The following is a 21295-nucleotide window of genomic DNA, read 5'->3' on the forward strand; positions in this document are numbered from 1 at the left end:
GCAGAAACTGAAAGAAATGTGTTGCAGAGGACAGGAAAATAAGCCTGAAAGCTAAACTGAGGGCATATGATTAAGGAGTGCAGAATTCACCTTTCTCTCTCTGATCAGCAATAGAAATAAAAAAAGATTTAAGTTGCAACCCTTTGCAATCTGGCTCCCACTGTGTGGAATCTCTTCTCAAAGGTCTTCTAATGCATTGCTTCAAAAACTTGAAAGTGCAAACCAGTGACCTGGGGATCTTCCTAACATGCAGATTCTGATATGATAGGTCTGGAGTAAGCTTAGCCTGAGAGCCTACTGCAGGTACTACCATGGTCCTCCCCGCTGTTCATTAGTGGACTACACTTTGAGTACCAAGTGTCTAATCTAATGGTCTCTTCTCAGTCTCATCCTTGCCCCCTCTGCAGTGTTAGGCCTTGCTAATCTTCCTGAAGCGCTCATCATCAGCTTCTACTCGCTCACCTAAATTTTATGCTATTACTTGAAGCTGAGAACACAGACTAGAAGTCTGCTCTGTAAAACTCCAGTACATATTGACTTGTCTTGAGCTCAGCTTTCATCATATAAAATAAAGTTGATGTTAGTAACAATATCTATATATAATAGCTACAGCAGCAAATTCCAGGCCAGTCTTTAAATGTGTATGTTCCAACCATCAGTGCATCAATCAATTTGGTCTTTTAAATTCAAACATTACAAATCATCTTTCAACAAAAGATACATATGTCATTATAAAAGCTACCTATTGCCCATCTCATGATGTGTTTAGCTTCTTTGGAAAATAATCTCCACATAGACCACATAGGTAAGACTTGACCACAGTTTGACCTGAGTCTTGACAGAATGCCCTGTGATTTCTTCTATCCTAAGGGAAGATAAGCAGCCTGGTGAGGACCTGAGAGGCTGTTTACCCCATTATCTTGTGGAAGGCTGTCACAAGGCCATTTCTCATCCATCTCCCTAGTTTCAGTTCAGCACAAGACTTTCCACCTCACTCTCACTTAGGGGAAAGCTACAGACTTCAGCGTAAGTCTACAGAACTGCTAGGCTGAGGTTCTGAGGTGGCTCCTCAACAAAACTGACCCACCAATCACACCATCTATCACCTGATCTCTTCAGTGTTGTCTGTGGAACAAGGGATACAGGGAACTGACACCATAATGACTTGCTTTTGCTGTCTGTGTAAGTAACTGTCTAAATCCATTTGGGCATGTTTACTCCTCATTGGGCAAATCTAAGGAAGTGTGGCAAGCCATCCTGACAGCTACAGAAATACTACTTGTGACTCTATTATTGGCCACCACCCAGCTGCCTTGGAAATACTCAACTATTTGGCAAAGAGAAGAAGTAAGAAATGGCAAGAGATTACTTCCTGAGTTCCTCTCTGTGTTCTACCTCCTGATTCCAGTCAGTTCCAGGAATGCATCTCAGACCTTGAATTCCATGAGATACCCTAGTACTTCTCCAGTAAACCTCTCTAGCTTTTTTTTTAACCCTTAAGAAAGCCAGAATGTATTTTTAACCTTTACCATCAAAAGATCATACAAGACATACACAAAGAGCTTTTGAATTTGATGACAATATCAGTAATCAGGGCTCCAGTCCTAGAGATTTGAATGTACTTTCTGATTTTTTTAAATTTCTACCTCTTTTGTGTATTAAGTTATTTTTGGCCCTTGGCCTATTATATGTAACATGATTAGCCTGCTTTTATTAAAGTCCAGTAAAGTTTTATGAAAATGTTATTGGCCAAGTGGAAAAAAACATGACTCTTTTTCACTATGATGAAAGTATAAATTACTCTCATCATTTATCAATAATTCCATAGTAATAAATATGTAAGTCAATATGCTATGATTAATTTATCTTATAAATGTACTAATTTTCACTCATATTAGTTACAATTGTAAGAATATGATGGAACAACACATTATATTTATGCCAAATATTCATCATCCAACAAAACAGTGTAAGTAGGATTCAAGTTTGATTTACTTTTAACATCTCTTGAGTTTAGCTGTGTCTAACAGTATGATCACCTATATAAGCCAATATACAAATGCTTACGCATCACTAGTGGTAGGTTAGGATGTTCACCAATTAGCCTCACTTCCCTGTTGGGCCAGCTGAATTTTCTTTAATCAGGGTCATGGACTCTAAATCAAGCAAGTCAGGGACAGCTGGCAGAATCTTGAACATTGTGGAATTTGACCAAAATAGTGAATAAATTGGTGCAAATTCATCATCACTAGTAGGAAACAATTTAAAAAAAGTAGAAAGTAGGGCCAATGACATCATAACAATGGATGGACATAGCACAATTACATAGAAGAAATGAATACCTAATTGCCATATTCATGAAATGTCATCTTCAGGAAAGTGTACAGGTTGCAAGAGATACATCTGGCTACCTGTGGTACCCCCCTGAGATGCAAGGAGTTTCTGACATGATGATAGCTAGTCGTAATTAACATGTTAATAGTCCTTCATAAAAAGTCCAAGTTTATTTGAAAATAAAATAAAATTTACTGGTCAAAGTTAAGCATTAGCCATCCAGTCACTATCTTAATATGATTTATTAGAGTTACCACAATATAATTTATTAAGAGACTATTTACATTTGTAAACATGTTTTATGGTGGTGAGTGAATTATAGTAATTATTTTATATATTTATAATAAAAATGCATCACAGTATGTAAGATTAGATTTTCGATCAACTCATAATTTATAGTTTAAAGTGGCTTTAAAATACGTTCACGTAACATAATCTCATGGTTTAGTAACTTCCTATGGCCACACTTAGTAATTATTTCCACGGTTAGTTACAACAGAATTCCTCCCACAGCATAGCTCTCCATAAAGTAATGTGAGCCCATTATAGCAGAGGTGTCTAAATGTGTTAAGGTGTTCCTTTCACTGTAACATGCTTATTTAAGGCACGAATAGCTCCAAGCAAGCACAGGATGAGTAGGAAAACCTGTGGAGTCCTGAGGTACATACTCCAAGGACGGCCGGGGCGGGAGGGGGGGGGTCTACATTCTACAAGATATGAGCTAGCTGGGGAAACAAGAGGCTACACTTGCTAGCAAAACTAAATCTGACAGAAACTGGATCATTTCAAGTAAAACAGCGAGGCCAAAAGGCCTCCTCAGAGGCGCAGGCCTTGGGGCTGCCTACCTTGCTTTCCAGGCTAGAGCACAGAAGGCGGGAACCCGAGAGCGGCCGGCGCGGGCGCCGCGGGGACTTGACCCGGGGCACCCGGCGCCCGCCGCCCGCTCCCGGCCTCCTTTGCTCGCGCGCTCTGTAGGCTCGGGCTCCGCGCGGGGAGCGCGGAATGTGGAGGAAGGAGGTAAAACTTCGGTTGGGAGACTTGTCTGAGAGACGTTTTCGGGGCACGCGAAGGGAAAAGTGACTAGCCCCCGGCGGGGCGGGGCGGCCTTACCAGCGGAACCACCGGCCAGGATCTGCCGAGAAGCTTCGTTCGCGAAGCCGACAGCGGGCTTGGCCGACATCTTCGACACCGAGCACCACGGAGTGGGCTGAGACGAGTGGGCGAGCTCGCGGGCCTGAGTGCCAGCCTGTAGAGCCTCTCCTGGGCGAGAGAGCCGGGGCTGCCTGTGCCCCTGGGCCGAGTGGCTCCCTGTGGGGCGACAATCCGGCGACTGCTCGCAGGCGGCGGGAGGTTTGGGCAACAGACGCGCCGCGTGAACGCCGGCGGGTCGGGACCTGCCTGTCGCGCTCCTTTGGGGGCTCCCTCTCGCCTCCGCCTGGTTCCCTGGGCTCCAGGAGGGTCCCTGGAAGAGAAGAGGCTCGCGGGTGGGGTTGGATTGGTCGACCGCAGGGGGACGGTTTTGTTTCCTAGATTGGCGCCTATCGGGAACCTTCTGCAGAGTTTGGCAAGCTGGACGCTCTGCCTCTGATAATGCAAGTTAAAAAGTGACCCTGGCCTCGAACTCCAGCAGTATGGCTGGGGCGGCCCTTGCCCTCTGGAAAGCCAGAGCACAGTCCAGCTCTAAAGAAGAGACAGGTGAATAAACTCCTTGGAGTTCTGCAATTGTGGGCTGTAGCAACTAAGTAAAAACAAATCCACTTTACAGTTATCTTACAGTTGAGCTAATGTAGTCTAAGAAATGGTTTGGGCTAAAGGGAATTTATCGCATACCTCATCTACTTGGGATTTATTTACTGAATGACCAAAAAAAAAAGAAGAAGAAAAAAAAAAAAGAAAAAGAAGGCCTTATTAGAAATAAATCTCTTCTGTACCCCTGGTCAGTGGTTCACAAAGTATGAACTTAGAATCCAGAGGTATCAGCCTAATGGGTGAGTTTGTAGGAAAAGAAAATTCATGGTCCAGCCCTAACCTACTGAATCAGAATCTCTGGATATAGGGCTCAGAAACCTGTGTTTTAATACATTCTCCAGTGATTGTTATGAATGTTAAAGTTTGCGAACCACTGACCTAAATAATCAAGGAACATTAATGTATTACTGGTATATTCTCTCTGTAAAATGTTTAATTGTTCATGCTAGCCCTTTAGGATAGTTGGAAAAACAAAAATACTACTTATACCATCTTTAAACCACAAATTGCAAATGCTGTGTAGAAGAGACGCAAACTTTTGAAATTTTAGAAAAATACCTGTCACATCCTTAGCAGGCAAGAAATGATAGGAGTAAAAGGGAGAATGAGAGGCTTTGGAACCCTTATTGCCATATTATTTATTAAACATGGTATCTAAAACTAAATATATTGTTTGAACCATATAAAATTGCCATTTTTGAAGTTCAAAAACCATTGAATATCAGCGACGTATAATATCAACAAAAACAATAATCAATAATAAGACTAGAAAAGAGTTTTATTTGAGCCAAACTGAGGACTAGCCCAGATGTCAGCTTCCCAGATTACTCTGAGAGGCTGCTCCAGAGAAGCAGAGTTTTCAGCACAGTTTTATGTCTTGTCAGAACGAAGAAACATTAACAAGTCCTTTTACATTTCCTCAGAGTTTTTAAACAGAACAGACTGGCATGTACACAGCGAGTCAGTATGGCCTTGGTACCTGGGAAGGGAGTCCTATCACCGTGAAAGGAGTTACCAGCATTGGAGTCCCAGGAAGAGAGGCATTTAATCTTTATTTTTAACATGGACATTCTTTACTTCTGCCCGGTGTGCTCTTTTCTTTAATAATTAAAGTAGATGTACAATGTATGTTTGATAGGCCACAAACAGGCTTAGTTAGCATAAAATTCTAGTTAACTCACGTATAAGCCAGAATGACTCCTCTGTATCTTAAGATGTGAACATTTCTTTTGTTAGTAATAATGTTCAGCTTAATATATATGGTTACCAATTCAATGTACCAAAGACAATAGTTGTTTTTAAACTTTATTCTTAGTTCTTAGCCTGAGCTATTTAAAAGCTGGTAATAATGATATCTGACTGGCAGAAATATTTAAAGTGAGGAATTGGAGAGACTTGCTACTTACGTGATCATAAACACAAAAACAAAGTTTTTCACATTTGATTAAAATTACTAAGTTTGAATGTTTACCAAGAAATAGTTTTCAGAAATTTTTGCTATTTAGAATAAAAGCTTTCAGACAATGTTTCAACCTTTTGCTAATTAAATATGAGGTCTTGAGTGCAGTATAGACTCACTTATTCATTCAACAAATATTAAGAACCTATTATACACTAAAAAACTAAAATCAGAGTTTCAGAACTCATAGAAAATATTTCCCTCATTTTCTGCTGAGGAAGCTAAGCTTCCCAAAGTCACACCATAAGTTAATGGTATAGCTAGTATTCAATCCAGGATTTTCTCTTTTAATAGCCATGGGGTTGTAGATTTAAATATTAACCACAGGCCAAACTACATTCTGTCACACAGAAACCTAAAATAATTAAATGTCCCCCCAAGTTAATTTAATTTACTCATATATTAAGTAAAGAATTTTTTAAAGTTAAAGAAATGTGTTATATTATTAAATACTATTAAACTCCAAGGCGCACACTGAACCAGATTCTACATTCGTTCATTGAGAGTTTAATAAGTGTCAGCACTATGCGTTGGCAGTGTTAACAAACTCCCTCCTGGAGCATATAATCTAATGGAGGAGATTGTACCATGTTGCAATGTAAGTAAATTTTTGCCTTCCCTAGATTATTTCAGGAAATACAATAATACTCACAGGTCAAGATTTAAAGACAGCCTTTTGACATCATCCATTATTTCATGAATATCTTTATCTCTGAATATTTAACCTGAGAAAGTGGGTGCAAGTTTGTGGTCTCCCTAAGAACTCATTCTCTCAGGATCCCTACTGACTCAGTCAGAAGACTCTCCCAGGCATCTTTCCAAATACCCTGTTAGAAAATTGCTACCCCTCTTTAACCTCTCTGGACTAGAACATATTTCTTTGAGTAAAAAAAAGCAAGGCTTGATATTACATGTAATCTAGCCTTATACCTCTAGTTTAGTTGAGGAGATAGAGCCTAGTTTTAAGAATACTCTGGAGCTTTGAAATCAGCCAGTGTCAGTCTACGGTCAACAAGTATCCACTGTGCTAAGAGCTGTGATAATGGGACATAACTCTTATCTACAGCCAAATTTGCCCAAGGCCAGTGTTGGAATGCTGGGAGGTTTAGCACTGGGAAATTTTATTTGACCTACTATTTTAAATTCTGTATACATAATGCATCACTTTGCCGTTTCTACTATTATTTTATATAATGCTGTAATGTCCTGCCTGATATTAGAGCAAAACTGCTAAGGTATCAAGCTTATATTTTTAAAGTACTGATTTATGTAGCTGATCTTGGTTGAAAATTACATAATTATTGATTTATCAGTTTGCAAAGTGACTAGAAACTAAATCTTTGGGAAACTTAAAATACTGAATTTAAGTATCTGACAATTTCTTCAGTGTCTTTTTGGAATAAAGTTTTTGTATTGGGCCATTGGATCAGCTGTTCAAGACCAAAATAATAGTGGCTTAAACAAGATTGAAATTTATTTCCCCCTTATGTAATAACACAATTGTAAACCACAAATAAAGCTCTGGCCAGCAGAGAGGAAGAAAGGTAAGAAGGGTAAAGAAAGCCCTGGAAATTACGTGAATCTCATTGGTTAGAACTCCTTGGCCACAGGGCTATACCTAAGCCCAAGGGAGGTTAGGAAAGGCAGCATTTTGCTGGGTGACAATGTGTCCAGAAAATATATATATACCATTATGGAAAAAAGGGAAAAACATATTAGGGAACAAGCAGCAGTGTCAACCGCAGTTTGGGAAAACATTTAGGAACAAAGAGCTATACTTTAAAATGACAGTATTTGTTCATTTTGAAAGATTGTGTGTTCCTCAAGTCTAAAGTTTATCTTCATCAGTTTCTAACTAGAAAATGCAACATAATCCCATAGTACTTGATGTACTATGAGTGGAGCCACATTTTAAAATACGATTCCCTGAAAGATACATAGCCATTGTAGGCTAGAGACTCTTTTCTTTAGATGTTAGAACACTATGTATACATACAGACAGGCAAAGGCACAAGTTGGCATACGTGGAGCCCCTCCATGGAATAAGGTGGGAAGTTGGGAAAGGTGGTCGATGGACACCAAATTAAAAACTCTTGACCAATAGAAGAGACTATAACTCTTGAACTATTGAAGAGATCTATTATTCTAGAATATTCTTAGGCAGAAGTATTAGAAGTATTAACAAAATGCTGTTTTCAAGTGAAAGATTCTTATGTGCTTTAAAATTCTGTGGGTCTGAGTGTCAGCTCTAAGTTCTCAGTGGCTTGTAACTTACAAATACCAAGTTACCATGTTGTTATTTAGGTAAGATCTCAGGTTCCAATGTATTAACATAGCATTCGTAAGTTCCAAGGGACTCTAACTGCACAGTATGAAGAAAATAATTACTTGGGAAACATTTTTCAATATATTATTGTGATATGATAAGAACAACACTTACAGGTCATTTATATCACAGAGTTCTCTTATTTGAGACATAGCTGTGAATTTAGGAGTTAAGATTTCCGAGCTGTCAACATGCAGAAATCCATGCACTTTCCTCCTGGGAGCTTCCCAGGCCTTCGCTTAGATCTAATTTTAGACCCAATTCTAAAAAGTTTGGTAGGGCGGATATCTAACATCTTGGTTCACAACAGATTAGAAAAAAATTAAGAGAATAGGGGAGATTCTAGAAAAGTGAAGAGCAATCTGCAACCTTCAGGTCATATTCAGCCTGCCTAGCAAATGGTAATAATTACAAGATTCATGTAATGCTTGCTTACGCAAGGCACTAGGCTAAGCGTTTTGTAACCCATTATCTTATTCACAGTATACCTGTGACAGAGATACTCTTATTTTCATTTTATAAATGAGAAAATTCTGGGACAGAGGTTAAGTAAATTTTGCCTGAAGTCACACTGAGTATTTGAGTTATTATTTGAACCTAAGTGTATATAATTTAGGAGGCCTCTTTCTGAATCACTACCTATACTGTTTTTATGGTCTAATTTTTATGTCAGCTTTTCTACCCCTACAGAAAAGAATCAAGACGTAAAATTATTCACAGTAAATAGCTTGTGGCATCTTTGACTTTCATAAACAATGGATTGATAAGCTGGATCAGGAACTTTATATACCTGAAGTTAGTAAAGTACTAACTTCAGTGCCATAAATTTTATTATGTGTACATGGTGTGAATTTTCTGTCTGCCAAGTCAGGGTTTCTCAACAACAGCACCACTGACATTATGGGCCAGATAATTCTTTGTTATGGGAGGTCGTCCTGTGCAATGCGGGATATTTAGCAGCATCCCTAGACTTTACCCACTAGCTTCTGGTAGCAACTCCCTCTCCAATTGTGACAACCAAAAATGTCTCCAGACATAGCCAGATGTCCCCTGCAGGGCAAAAATAGCCTCAGCTGAGAATCACTGGGTTAAGTAAAAGAGCTAATATAGTAGTGAAGCCTATTTTAACTTTCTAGAATCATGGAATGACAGACCTGGAAGAGACTTTAATCAATCTCTTCTTTGACAGTTCAGAAGGGTAAAGAGACTGGGGGCCTCAGCAACTTAGGGAAAGAGCTGGATGGAAAAGCCAGACATTTCCTGGCTTCAGAACTGATAATCTTGGCATTAATGTCTGGGACATCTCCCAAAAACTGAACTGAAGATTGTGGCTACAGCAGCCAGAGTGACCCTTTTAAAGCATATTTCAGGTACTGCTCACCTGTTCTAAGCCACCTAGTGGTCTCCTGTCATCCTGAGAATAGAATCCAATGTCCTAGCCATAGCCCAATTTGGCTTAGGGCTATCTCCCCACACTAATTTCCTAACCCTTCTCTCTTTCACCCTGCTCTGTCATACTGATTTTTTTTTTTTTTGGCATTCCTCTGAACATTCCCAAGTGTGCTCCCATCTTTGCATTTGCTTTTCCCTGTGCCAGGAAAGTTCTTTTCCCAGACATTCTCATGACTTGCTTCTTCACATCTTTCAGCCACCAGCACAAATATTACTTAGGGTTTACCTGTCTAAAACTGCACTTCTCTTCAATCTGTTCACTCTTCAGCTAGCCTGATTTATTTTTCTTCACTATAGTTTTCAACACCTAGATATATTCTGTACTTACTTGTTTCTTCTTAGTCTTTCCTTCCTTTTGAATGTAAAGTCCATGCAAAAGTTTCTGAAATACTGCCTGGCATATGGTAGGCACTTAATAATATTCAGTGAATGAAATGATAGCCACCCCAGAAGAACACCTCCTACCCTTTAAGTAATCACGCCTCACTAACCCTTTTACCAGCCTTTGGCAACCACTGATATATTTTCTGTCTCTATGGGGTTGCCTATTCTGAGTATTTCATATCAAATAAATCATACAATATGTGACCATTTATGTCTGACTTGTTTCATGTAGCATCATTTTAGAACCATTGTTAATTCTTTAAATGTTTGGTATAATTCACCAGTGAAGCCATCTGTTCTTGGACTTATTTTTGTTGAGATGTTTTAAATTCCTGATTCAGTCTCTTTACTTGTTATAGGTCTGTTGAGATTTTCTATTCTAGAGTAAGTTTTGGTAATGTGTTTATTTTGAGGAATGTGTCCATTTCATCTAAAAAGTGATTTATGCATCTATATTACAATACTATAGGATTCTTCATTTGTCTATACATAGAGGACTTTCTCCAATCAATCCAGCTAGAGATTCTGGAGACCTTTTATGCTTTATCTGGAGATATGACCACTTTGGGCTTGCACATGTAACCCAATAATTGAAGAAGCTTACCAATTTCTACTGAGGCTCTCTCTGGCATCTGCCTGCAATACTGTGGCTTCTGTGGTGCAGTAGTAAGCTGTGGTGCTGGACTTCCACCTAGCTTCTATCTGTAGTGTTCTGGAATTAGGTGCACACTGACTACTTTTTTCTCAACAGCCCCCAAACTGGCCACCCATTCCTATCAGCACTTAGACTCAGGCAAGAAAGAAACCAGTCTCTCAGGCACCCCCTTGAAAATTCAGACCACTGGATATATGTCCTATTCCTCTCTCTCCTCAGTGAGAAGACGGGGGTTGAGGGTTTCCTCCCAATCATGTATACTCGGGGTGGGTCACTTGCAAGTGAGTGCCACAAATTTTCCTACTGGTCATTGATGCAGTTGGTTTCACATTCACCTTGGCTATGGGAACCACGTAATTGGTTTCTGGATTTCTCACAAAGGCAATTGATCCATGTATTATTGTTAAGTTTGTGTCTCCATGAGAGAAGGAGGGTCTGGGGTTGCCTATTCTGCCATCTTAATGTCACTCCTGATATAACTCTTTTAAAATGAATTTGTATTTGTTTTATGATATAGATTATGGTCTGTCTTGGAGTATTCTATGCAGATCTGAAAAGAATGTGTATCCTACTGTTAATAGGTGTTCTATAAATGTCAATTAGGTAAGTTAGTTGATAGTGTTATGGTTGATAGTGTTGTTCAAGTCTTATATACTCTTACTTTGTCTGCTTTTTCTATTAATTATAGAGAGATGAATTTGAAATCTGACTATAATTTTATATTAATTGTGGATTTTTCTCTGCAGTACTAACATTTCCTTTATGTATTTTGAAGTTCTGTATTAGGTGAATAAGGGAATGGTGGAGAACAGAGAAACAGACACAGATCAGGAGAAGATTAAGCTCAGAACTGCAAATTAAAACAAGATACCCTTTACAATAAAAATCAATCCATCTCTTCCTATCATCTTGTAGTTTCTGTTTCTCTAGAGAATCCTGACTAATATACATGACATTCTCAGCTACTTGTGTGCAGTTTTTATTCATTACTTTATTTTCAAAAGTGATTAGAGGGCCTGGCACATTGTGGGAAGCCAATGATACTTGTGGATATGAAGAGTACTCAGTCTGACATTCTTTTGCTCTTTGTAATGAAAAAGAGGTTCATTGTCTTTACCTTCTCATCCTTATCCAACTTATAGTAGGGATAAGGGCACCGATAATTAGCTTGAGAAGAGAAAAAAAGCTCTAATTGGTCTCTTACATTTCTTGTAGACTGGCAAATTGTAGCAGGATAGAAAATGAAGAAAGTACATGGGAGTGATGGTGGTGAAAGGGGAGCTGGGAAAAAATTAGCTATCGTGGTCTGAAAAGTTCAGGAAAAGAACATTACAGAGTTACTTCGGATAAGTTGGAAGAAGGATTTAGAAGAAAAGGCATAATATTTGAACTCATTGAATAAAAAAGAAAAATAGGTTACTTAAAAAAAAAAGGATTTTTTTCTTTACCCTGGAGACTTCAAGCACCCAGAAAATGAGCTTTAAAAAAAGAGGGTTAATGTACCTTTACTCAAAGAAAAATAGTACAATCACCTTCCCTAAACTTAACCTATGAATTCATAACTTGGTTTGAATTTTTTCAGTGTTGTGGTCACTATCCTCTCCCCCACTTATTTCTTGTTATTCATTAGCTAGGAAAAGCAACTTTCCTTCCTTTCTTTTACATAAAATTTGAGTTGGCCCAAACCTTTTCACAAGTCTTTTTTCCTGATTAAAGTGCCCTTCCCATCTACTTTAACAAACTATACCACTCCTCCTTTTGTCTCATGTATTTTTATGGTACTTGTTATCCATAAATATCTGATTCGGACCCTGACTGAAGTAAAGTAAAGAAAACTGCATTTGAAAGCTGAATCTATTAAAATAAAAGAAAACAAAACAAAACATACAAAGAAAAAAATACCTCTTCAGAGCACTGTCCATTCATTACAATAACCAAGAGTTTGTAAACATTATAAATCTTTTGTTCCAACTTTATAACCAATTTTTCATGTCTTTTTTTTCACTCCTTTTTTTAACACCTACTAAAGTTTAAGTTCCTTTCATTAACTTTACCCACTAACTTGGGAACCTGTCAACACTTCCTATTATGCCTACTCTTTGGGGATGTGTAAAAAAAAATCATTATTATCGCTTATTGTCCAAAACCCAGAAAAGTACCTGGCACATAGTATATGCTCAATAAATATTTGGTGTCTGAAGGAGTTAACGTAACGTTTATAAAAGCACTACTGATCTGTGGTACAAGAAGACCAGACTTGAATTACTATCAGCTATACTACTTACTTGTTTCAGCAGGGAGGTATTGAGGACTTAATCCTGAAAGGTTCAACAGAATCCATATATTAAACGTTAAGTAACCGTGTCTCTTAAGTATTTAAGTCAACAGGTCACCACCCCCAAATTTTAGTCTAGGACTAGGCATTGCTTTTTGCTCCTCCAACTGGAGTCCAACAACGGCCTTTTTCATTCAACCATGACTTGCCAACACGACCCTCTTCTCTTCCTGGCGTCCCATCTCCACTCTCCCCCTCACCCCAAACCACACACAAAATAGGAAGCCAAATTCTGCCTGCTCTTGTGGACACTCGACAACGCTCAAATTGGGGCGCTTTTACAGACGCGGTTTTCCTGCTCAAAGTAGATTAAGTTTTGTCCAGAGAATACTCTGCTTCCGCAGAATGCGCCCGTAGCCTCAGATCCGACAACCGTAGCGCCTGAAGGAGCAGGTACAGAAGAAGACTGACTATACCCAAACCTCCTCTCCCTTCTCCGAACTCCAGCGAAGACTTTCCAAGCCTCCTCCATTGCCCAGAGGCCCCGCCCCGCGGCCCGGTGGTGCCGCACGCGCATGCCCGGTGGCGCCGCCTGCCCCTGCCTGGCGCCGGCCCCGCCTCCGTTCCCCGTGGGCCCCCGCGCCGCGTGCGGCCGGCTCTCGCCCCCGTCGCGCCGCGCCAGGTCGTTCGGCGGCGCGCGTACCACTTCGCGCAGAGGAGCCCCCGATAGGGAGCCTCCGAGCGAGCGGCGATTGGCTGACGTGGTGGCTGCGAATCGGGTCTGAGAAACTCTGGGTGAGCGCGCAGCGTCGGCTCCCGGGGCGGTGCGGGGCGCATCTGAGGTAAACCGGGAGGGTGGGAGGTTTGGGCGACCGGAGAAAAGGAGGGGTGGGTTGAGACCAGCCCTGGGATTTCCGGCCGCAGCCTCCCTGGAGAAGGAGAGGGGGCCGCGCAGAAACTGCACCCAGTGAATGTCTGCCCCGTGTGGCCGGGAGTAATGGGGCTCACGCGAAGGTCAGCGTCGTGGGGTCCTCAGGTCTTCCCCATGGGCATGATTTCGGCATCTTCGCTTTTTTCTTATTACAAGAGTTCAGCAGCTGAGCATTTACTCGAGGGTGTAGGTTTTTGCTTGTTTGCTTTTCTCTTAAGAGGCAGTGAGTTAGGTTTGGGTCTTGGCTCAACCTATGATTGACTCTGTGCCCTTAATAATCACTCATTCGTTTTATATTTCAGTTCTCACACTTGTAAGTTTCGGCAAAGAATGCATGCTTTTTTAGGCACGTTGAGCCATGCTGTAAGAATTTTTTTTGGTTCACAATGTCTCTGGGCCCAAATTTCTGTAACTGAAGGTGACACCACCCAACAGTATTTGTGAAATACTTTAAGCTCCATGGATGGGAGGAACTGGATAAACACAAGATAACAGCATTATTAGACAAGCTGTCGTAGAAAGAAGAAACTTCCCACAAGAACAGGCTTTTTGAAAAGCTCCTTTGAACATTTTATGCAGGTTAAATCAGAGTGGTAGTTGACAAAGGTAAGCCAACACAGAGGGCCAAACAAAACTCCATTTTAAGGAGGTTCTCCCCACCCCTTCCCCGGATAATTTTGACAATAACAAGTTATTGGCTTTTCAAAGTTTGTCCTTGGGATCTAGTGTGGAACTAACCTAAAATGACGGTACATAAACATCTGGGTATCCTGTGCAATAGTATACCAAGAAAATTAAAACAAAGCTGACCTCTATGTAAGTAAAAGGAATTAAGATACCTCATTGGTGAGAGAAGTATGATAGAGTGCATGAATCGTTAAGTGTACAGCTCATTGAATTTTCACAAAGTGTACATATCCAAGTATCTGGTAGTTAGATCAAGAAAGAGCATCGCTTGCATGCTAGAAGCCCTACTTTGTGTCCCCTTTCCAAAGGAAGCAATTATCTTCGTTTCTGATCATCAGTAAATTTACATATTGACTTTATATAAGTGGAGTCATACAATGTGTAGTCCTTGGTGTCTCACTTTTGCTCAATATTATATTTATGAAATTTATACAAGTTATGCAACAGTAGTTTATTCTTAATATTATACAGTATTCTATCTAATTTTTGGCTATTACTAATAGGGCTACTGTGAACATTTTTGTAAGTATTTTGATGAACATGTGTGTACATTTCTGTTGGATGTATCCGTACTGGTGAAATGGCTATATTTTAGAATATGCAGATAGGTATTTCTGGTAGACACTACCAAAAAGTTTGTCAATTAACACTCCTGTTAGCAGTGTTTGAGAGTTCTGGCTTCTCCAGATGCTTGCAACATTTAGTACTGTCCTTTCATTTTAGCCATATTGGTGGGTAGTGATATCACATTGGGGTTTTTCCCTAATTTCCCTAATGACTAATGATATTTAACACCTTTTCATATATCTTTTGGCCGTTGGCAGGGGTCATCAAATTTTCTTTAAGGACAGGATAGTTAATATAGGTAGTCTTTGCTTTGTAGAGTTTCGTTTAAAGCAGTATTGTGCAAAGATAGGGCTGCTGGTATGTTAGGCTTTGCGGGCCATATACAATCTCTTCTGTAATTTCTTCCTTCCTTCCTTCTTTGTTTCTTTCTTTTTCTTTCTACCTTTTTTCTTTTGCCTCCCTGCTTGCATGCTTCCTGCCTGCCTTCCCTCCTTTCCTCTTCTTTAATTTTCTTTTCTCTCCTTGCTTCCTTCCAATTTGTTAACCACTGGTTATGTTGAAAAATGACTGTTCATAAATGACTGCTCAATCTTCTGCTTATTGATGGTGGTGATATCATTAGATGGGGCTATATGGAAAAGTATAAATACATAATGTATTAAGTAGTGTGTGCTGTACTGTTTTGGTGTTAAACTTCAAATCTCTAAGCATACTTTCTTTGCCTTTTACCAGTTTTACCTCAAGACTAATTAGAGACCTGTCTGAGGCTTACCTAAATTGTTCTTACTGCTGCTCCTCCTTTCTCCTGTCCCTTCAAAGCTAAGGAACAAAAGAGGAGTAAGAAGTGAGAAAAGAAGGGAAACACCGTTCTTTGTTGATTTGCATAAAAGCCTAGGAAAGAGATAAATATGTGGCCATTTTTGGACACTGAGTAAAAGAGTGTAAAAAAGCATAAACTACTTTTTTAAATACTTTGAGAAGGATATTGTCTTCTGAGCTGTTCCATCTTGGGATGACTTGATTGAAATTTATTTCTACCTGTTTGAGTATACTCATAATATAGGCGGGAATAGCCAATGGCTTGGGCCATGAAACTCAACTGTGGCACCCCTGCCTGGGTTGGTGGTCCTCTCTTCCTTAAATACCCCTTTGGACTGTCCAGTTCATCTTCTCTTATTTTTGGCCCTCTGCCTTTCATCAGTACCAAAAGTATCACACACACAAATTAAAAAGCAAAACAAAACTCTTGAAAGTACCAAAAGCTTTCTTTAAATACTATTTTAGCCTCTTAACATTTTTAGCTCTTTTTTCTAGGTTGTTTATAGAAGTGAATTTAGATATATAATTAGATAAATGCTAATACTAATGAGAGGCTCTGGGCAGTCTCCATCAGTGTGATCTTTTTCTTTGATATGGATAATCTTGCTTGCTTTTTATGCAAACACAGATTTAAGATAAACCTCTAGGCCCCGGCTTCCACCACCAACCTACTGGTGTCCATAAGCCTTTCTTATATAGAAATTCTGGATCCAGTTATACATTTGTATGTGTGTATGTATGTGTATACATATTTAGATTAATACAGATACCTTTCAACACAACAGTTGTACACACATGAAATGTTTTCACTGCAATATTTTCACCAGAGTTGGAGTTACTACAAATAGTTGTGGCTGGTAAAGGGTATGTGCTGGTGGACGGGATTCTCTGACAAGTGAAAACTGTTCCCTGTCCTGCCCTGATAACAGAGCAAATAAGGTATTTATGTAGTAGAAATATGTAATTGTACTAGACCCTGATTGATGCTTCTGTATTCATAAGGATTTCTCTGCCAGTCTAGCTGTTGTCATTTGCTTCCTAGAGTACCTAGGACATCGCCTTCATTGCATGCATTGCCATTGTTGACCTCGGACTGTCCATTTGCCAGGATTCCAATGGGAACAAACCTTGCCCTTTCTGGTTGCAGTTTCTGTTTTTAGATACTTCATTTAGGTTACGTCTGATCTTGTTTACTTTGTTTAAGTTGACTGTTCTTTGCTATGACCTATTATCTGTTGCTTTTATACTTCCTTTCCAACAAATCTTATTACTTGATCTATTATCTGTTGCTTGTATACTTTCCTTCCAGTAATCTTATTACTAGTGGATCTGGATACCTGGGACTGGGGATGGGCAGAGGATAGCTCACTTCCATCTCACATGCCACCTACAGAGATAGCTTTAGGGTATATTGCACAATATTAAGATACATTGCACAACATGAACCAATTCTTTCTGCTCTTGTTAGTACTGTATTACTGTATTATTATTCTCCCTTTTTGAATTTATTGGACTTTGAGACTTATAAAGAGAGGATAGACTTGTTTTAGAGCATTAATTGCAAAAGGAATATGTTACAGTGCAAAGAGCACTGGGCATAAGAGAAGAATAGCTGTGGCTTACCACCAGTCTGTGTTAACCCTTCCTGCAACTCTCCTCTCTTTTGTAAAATGAGGCGTTTTGACCGAGTATCTCTAATCCTTGGTAATCCTTTCCAAAAGACATGATAGAGAAGCACAGGGTTTAGAATTTAAGGTCATGTAGGCTACCCTCTCAGTTTTTTTTCAGTGGAAGATTATATTTTGAGAGATTATATTTAGGCACATAGTGACTAGACTCCAGTTCTCCTCACTTTGTATTCCAGTTGCTTTTTCATTATGCTGCTTATGATAGGCAGCCTTCTGAGATAACCCTGGTAATCAGTCTTATGTAATCCTTTCCCTTTAAGGGTAGACTAGACCTAGAGGCTCACTTCTAATAGAATATGGTGAAAGTGGTGGGATATCACTTCTGAGATTAGATTATAAAGCCTATTACTTCCTTTTTGCTGTCACTCTCTTACTTGCTCACTGCGATGAAGCCAGCTGCCATATTGAGTTGACCTATAGAAAGCCTCACCCATCAAGGAATTGAGGGGGACCTTTGACCAATGGCTCATGCAGAACTGAGGTTCTCAGTCTGATAACCTCCAAGGAACTGAATCTGCCAACAATCCCTGAATGAAGTTAAAAGATCTCATCCCAGTTAAGCCTTGAGATGACTGTAGCCCGGACTGACACTGTAACTGCAACCTTGTGAGAGACTCTAAACTGAGGAACTAAGCAACATCCAATTCCTCAGAAACTGCGATGACAAATGTGCATTGTTTTAAGCTGCTGAGCTTTGGAGTAATTTGTTAGGTAGCAATAACTAACTAATAAACTGCTCTTATTAATTTCAGAAATTTTTTAGTGAAAGAAATAGTTCTTCCTGAAGTTTTTGTGAACATAGCTTCAGTCTGTTTTTATCATCTTAAACCTATTTGAGGATACTATTTTTACTTTTTGCATAATAAAATACTAACCACTTAACTGTTCCGTTTGTTTTATCTCAAAACTGGCAATATAAAGAGGTGATGACTCTGAAAGTTGATTTGGTTTGGGGTTTTATTAAATTGGATAATCATGGAGCGAATGTACCATAGAACTGCTTTTGGCAGTTTAGCATGAGCACCTCTGATTCAGATATTGTCTATATTGAAAGTGTCTTTAATTTAGATTTGATACTGTTTGGGATGTAGATAGCCAGGTAGTCTGCTCTTATTTATCTCCAGTTTTGCATTAGGGTGATGTGAGTATGTATAAATATTATTTTGAGAACTGCCTTTAGTATCCCTGGGTTTATAAGTCTCAGAAACTACTAGAGTACAACAGGGATACTTCTACTTGCACCCTTGATCCTGAATCTTGTTTTGCTTCCTCTTGGAGCGTACCAGTTTTCCATCTTCATAGTTTTATCTTCAGGGTTTTGCTGCTGTGGAACACGTTTTTAAAAACAAATTAGTGAGTGAGTGTATAAATAAATAATATAGATCAGTTAACTTTTTAAAATCTTTATTGTGAAATTTAATACATATAAGAAATATACATGGATAGTTCAATGAATAAATAAAAAGTTAACACCCATGTAACTACCATCAAATATTTTGAATTGAATAATCATTGAATGTGCTTTGTCCTTCCTACACTGTTGGTGGGAATGCAGTTTGGTGCAGCCATTGTGGAAAACAGTATGGAGCTTCCTCAAAAGACTAAATATAAACTTATCATATGACCCGGGAATCCCACTCCTGGGCATATATGCAGAGGGAACCTTAATTTAAAACGACGCCTGCACCCCAATGTTCATAGCAGCACTATTTACAATAGCAAATACATGGAAACAACCTAAATGTCCATCGACAGATGACTAGATAAAGAACTTGTGGTATATTAATACCATGGAATACTACTCAGCCATAAAAAATGCTAAAATAATGCCATTTGCAGCAACATGAATGGCCCTGGAGAATGTCATTCTAAGTGAAGTAAGCCAGAAAGAGAAAGAAAAATACCATATGATATCACTCATATGTGGAACCTAAAAAAAAAAGGGACAAATGAAATGTGTTTTGTATATTTTTTAAATAGTTTGTGAGTATGACTGTGTATATGTGATGTAAATTCTGCAGTTGATGCAGTTATATGTGTCTATTATGTGAAGTTTGTTAATACTATTGTTAAAAATCTTTCTTACTGATTTGTGTGTCTGTATGTATGTGTGTGTGTGTTTGTGTGTGTTTTAATTATCAGTTGCTGACAATTTACTTTATGTTAAATCTCTCTATGTAATTTTGGATCCTATTTCTCCCTAGTAGTTCTGTCAATTTTTGATTAAGTTATTTTGAGGTCATGTTATTAGAAGCATACGATTATAATTAGTCTGTCTTCTTATGAATTGAACCTTTGTTCCGTGAAGTGTACATTTTTATCTCTCGTAATGCTTTTTGTTTTAAAGTCTAATCTAATTTTTTAAAAACTATTTTGAAATAATTTTATACATCCTGAAAGTTGCGAAAATGGTAGAGTTCCTGTAAACCCTTCACTCTGCTTCTAATATTATACAATGCATAATCATAATACAGTTTTCAAAATCAAGAAATAATATTGTTACAATACTATTCACTAAATTGTATACTTTATTGCTAGTTTTTCCATTAATGTTCCTTTCCTGCTCTAGGACTCAATCCAGATCCCATATTATAGTTATCATGTTTCCTGAGTTTCTCCCGTCTGTGACCTCTTTCTGATTTTGGTGTAGCTTTATCAGCCTTCTTCTGGCTAATGTTTACATGAATTGGATTTTTAAAAATCCGCTGGGACATCTTTTCTTACTGGAGCATTTGGTAGTTGGATCATTTCATCCATTCATATTTTTATTATTCCATTTTTTACCCTCTGTTATTATGAAAATTATATCTGCTTTGCAGTTCTTTTACTGGCTATTTGTAGAGACTATCACATTCTGAAATATATCCTGAATTTCAGACATTTATTTCTTTATGCATTTCCTTACGTGTATTTATGTATCTAAACACGTGGTTTTGGTTTGTTGCTTTTAGTTTTCTTAATATAACAATGATCATGCTTTATTTTACAACTACCCCATTTCACTTAATAGTGTTTTATACATCTATGTCAATATACATGTGTTTATAGTAGTATATAGTATATACATACATAGTGTTTATAGAATGTATGCACCATAGGTTTTTTTGTCCAGATCTTTAGCTGAAAGACATTTATGTTGTTTCTAATTTTCTAATATTATAAACAGCACTACAGTTCATGTTCTTGAATGTATGTTTGCACCCTTTGCTCGAATATGGAATTCTAGAAGTAGAATTGTGGAATCAGAGTTTGCACATTTAAACCCTTATTTGACATTGTGGGACGTTCTCGTAATTTTCTATGGTGTAGCTTTTATAAAAACACAGTATGCCATTATAAACTCTTTCAAGTAAAATAAATAAAAAGATGACAGAAAAACATTGCCCCAAATTCTATCACCCCCAACAAAAATGACCTTCATTAAAACTAGGTGTACAGCATTCCATGTTTCTGTTCTGAAGAATGTTCAGTTTAAAAAATTAAAAAGCCTAGCCATGGGCACATGTTTATGAAATTTCACAGCACCAAGAATAAAAAAAAAAATCCTAAAGGTTTCCAGAGAGGAAAGCTAAAAATAAAAAAGAATTGAATATGTCAGCTTCAGTTTTCTTAACCAACAGTATGACTAATCAACAATCAACAAAGTAAAAGAGTTAGAATGAAGATGTTTTCAGACCTGAAAAGCCTCAGAAGTTGTGCTCTAGCAAAATAAAGAAGTGAAAGAAAGACCTGGAATGTAGGAAATAGTAAATGCAACCTAGGAGAACAATGAAATGATGTCCCAGGATGGGTAACTGTGTAGCAGGCCTAGAGAATAGATGGTCCAGATTTGAGAGAAGCCTCCTCAAGAAGGAGGTGTCCAAGAATGAAAGAAGACTTAAGAGATCTTACATCCTTCAGGGCTGGAGTTTTCTCTGTTGGAAAGTTTTTGAAACTATGAATTCAGTTTCTTTAATAGATGCAAGACTA

The 21295-nt window shown here is 38.6% G+C and overlaps 2 protein-coding genes and 1 long non-coding RNA gene across 11 annotated transcripts in view; 2 read left to right on the forward strand and 1 right to left on the reverse strand.

Moving 5' to 3' along the window:
- The window catches only part of SLC25A21 (solute carrier family 25 member 21), a 420655-nt gene extending 417088 nt beyond the window's left edge, over positions 1–3567 (reverse strand). For all 4 annotated transcript variants that reach the window (XR_012073530.1, XM_072962945.1, XM_072962944.1 and 1 more), the window contains exon 1: positions 3445–3567. Coding sequence is in view for 3 of the 4 variants with exons in the window: in XM_072962945.1 (XP_072819046.1) it covers positions 3445–3514 (70 nt within the window). In the remaining variant the exon portion in view is untranslated. The remainder of the gene's footprint in view (positions 1–3444) is intronic.
- LOC140696896 (uncharacterized) lies at positions 3310–5165 on the forward strand. Of its 2 annotated transcripts, none has more exons than XR_012073535.1 (3): positions 3310–3351; positions 3865–4029; positions 5007–5165. It is a non-coding gene; the product is annotated as an uncharacterized lncRNA (long non-coding RNA). The 2 variants fall into 2 exon arrangements; XR_012073534.1 differs by lacking the exon at positions 3310–3351 and adding an exon at positions 3608–3684.
- An 8108-nt stretch (positions 5166–13273) lies between these two features.
- The window catches only part of MIPOL1 (mirror-image polydactyly 1), a 250717-nt gene continuing 242695 nt past the window's right edge, over positions 13274–21295 (forward strand). For 4 of the 5 annotated variants that reach the window (XM_072962951.1, XM_072962950.1, XM_072962952.1 and 1 more), the window contains exon 1: positions 13274–13429. The gene's annotated coding sequence lies outside the window, so the exon portion shown is untranslated. Of the gene's footprint in view, positions 13477–21295 lie in introns of all 5 variants that reach the window. The other variant, XM_015246561.2, reaches the window with a different exon arrangement.

This window comes from Vicugna pacos, chromosome 6 (genome assembly GCF_048564905.1).
Source record: "Vicugna pacos chromosome 6, VicPac4, whole genome shotgun sequence".
Classification (NCBI taxonomy): Eukaryota; Metazoa; Chordata; class Mammalia; order Artiodactyla; family Camelidae; genus Vicugna; species Vicugna pacos.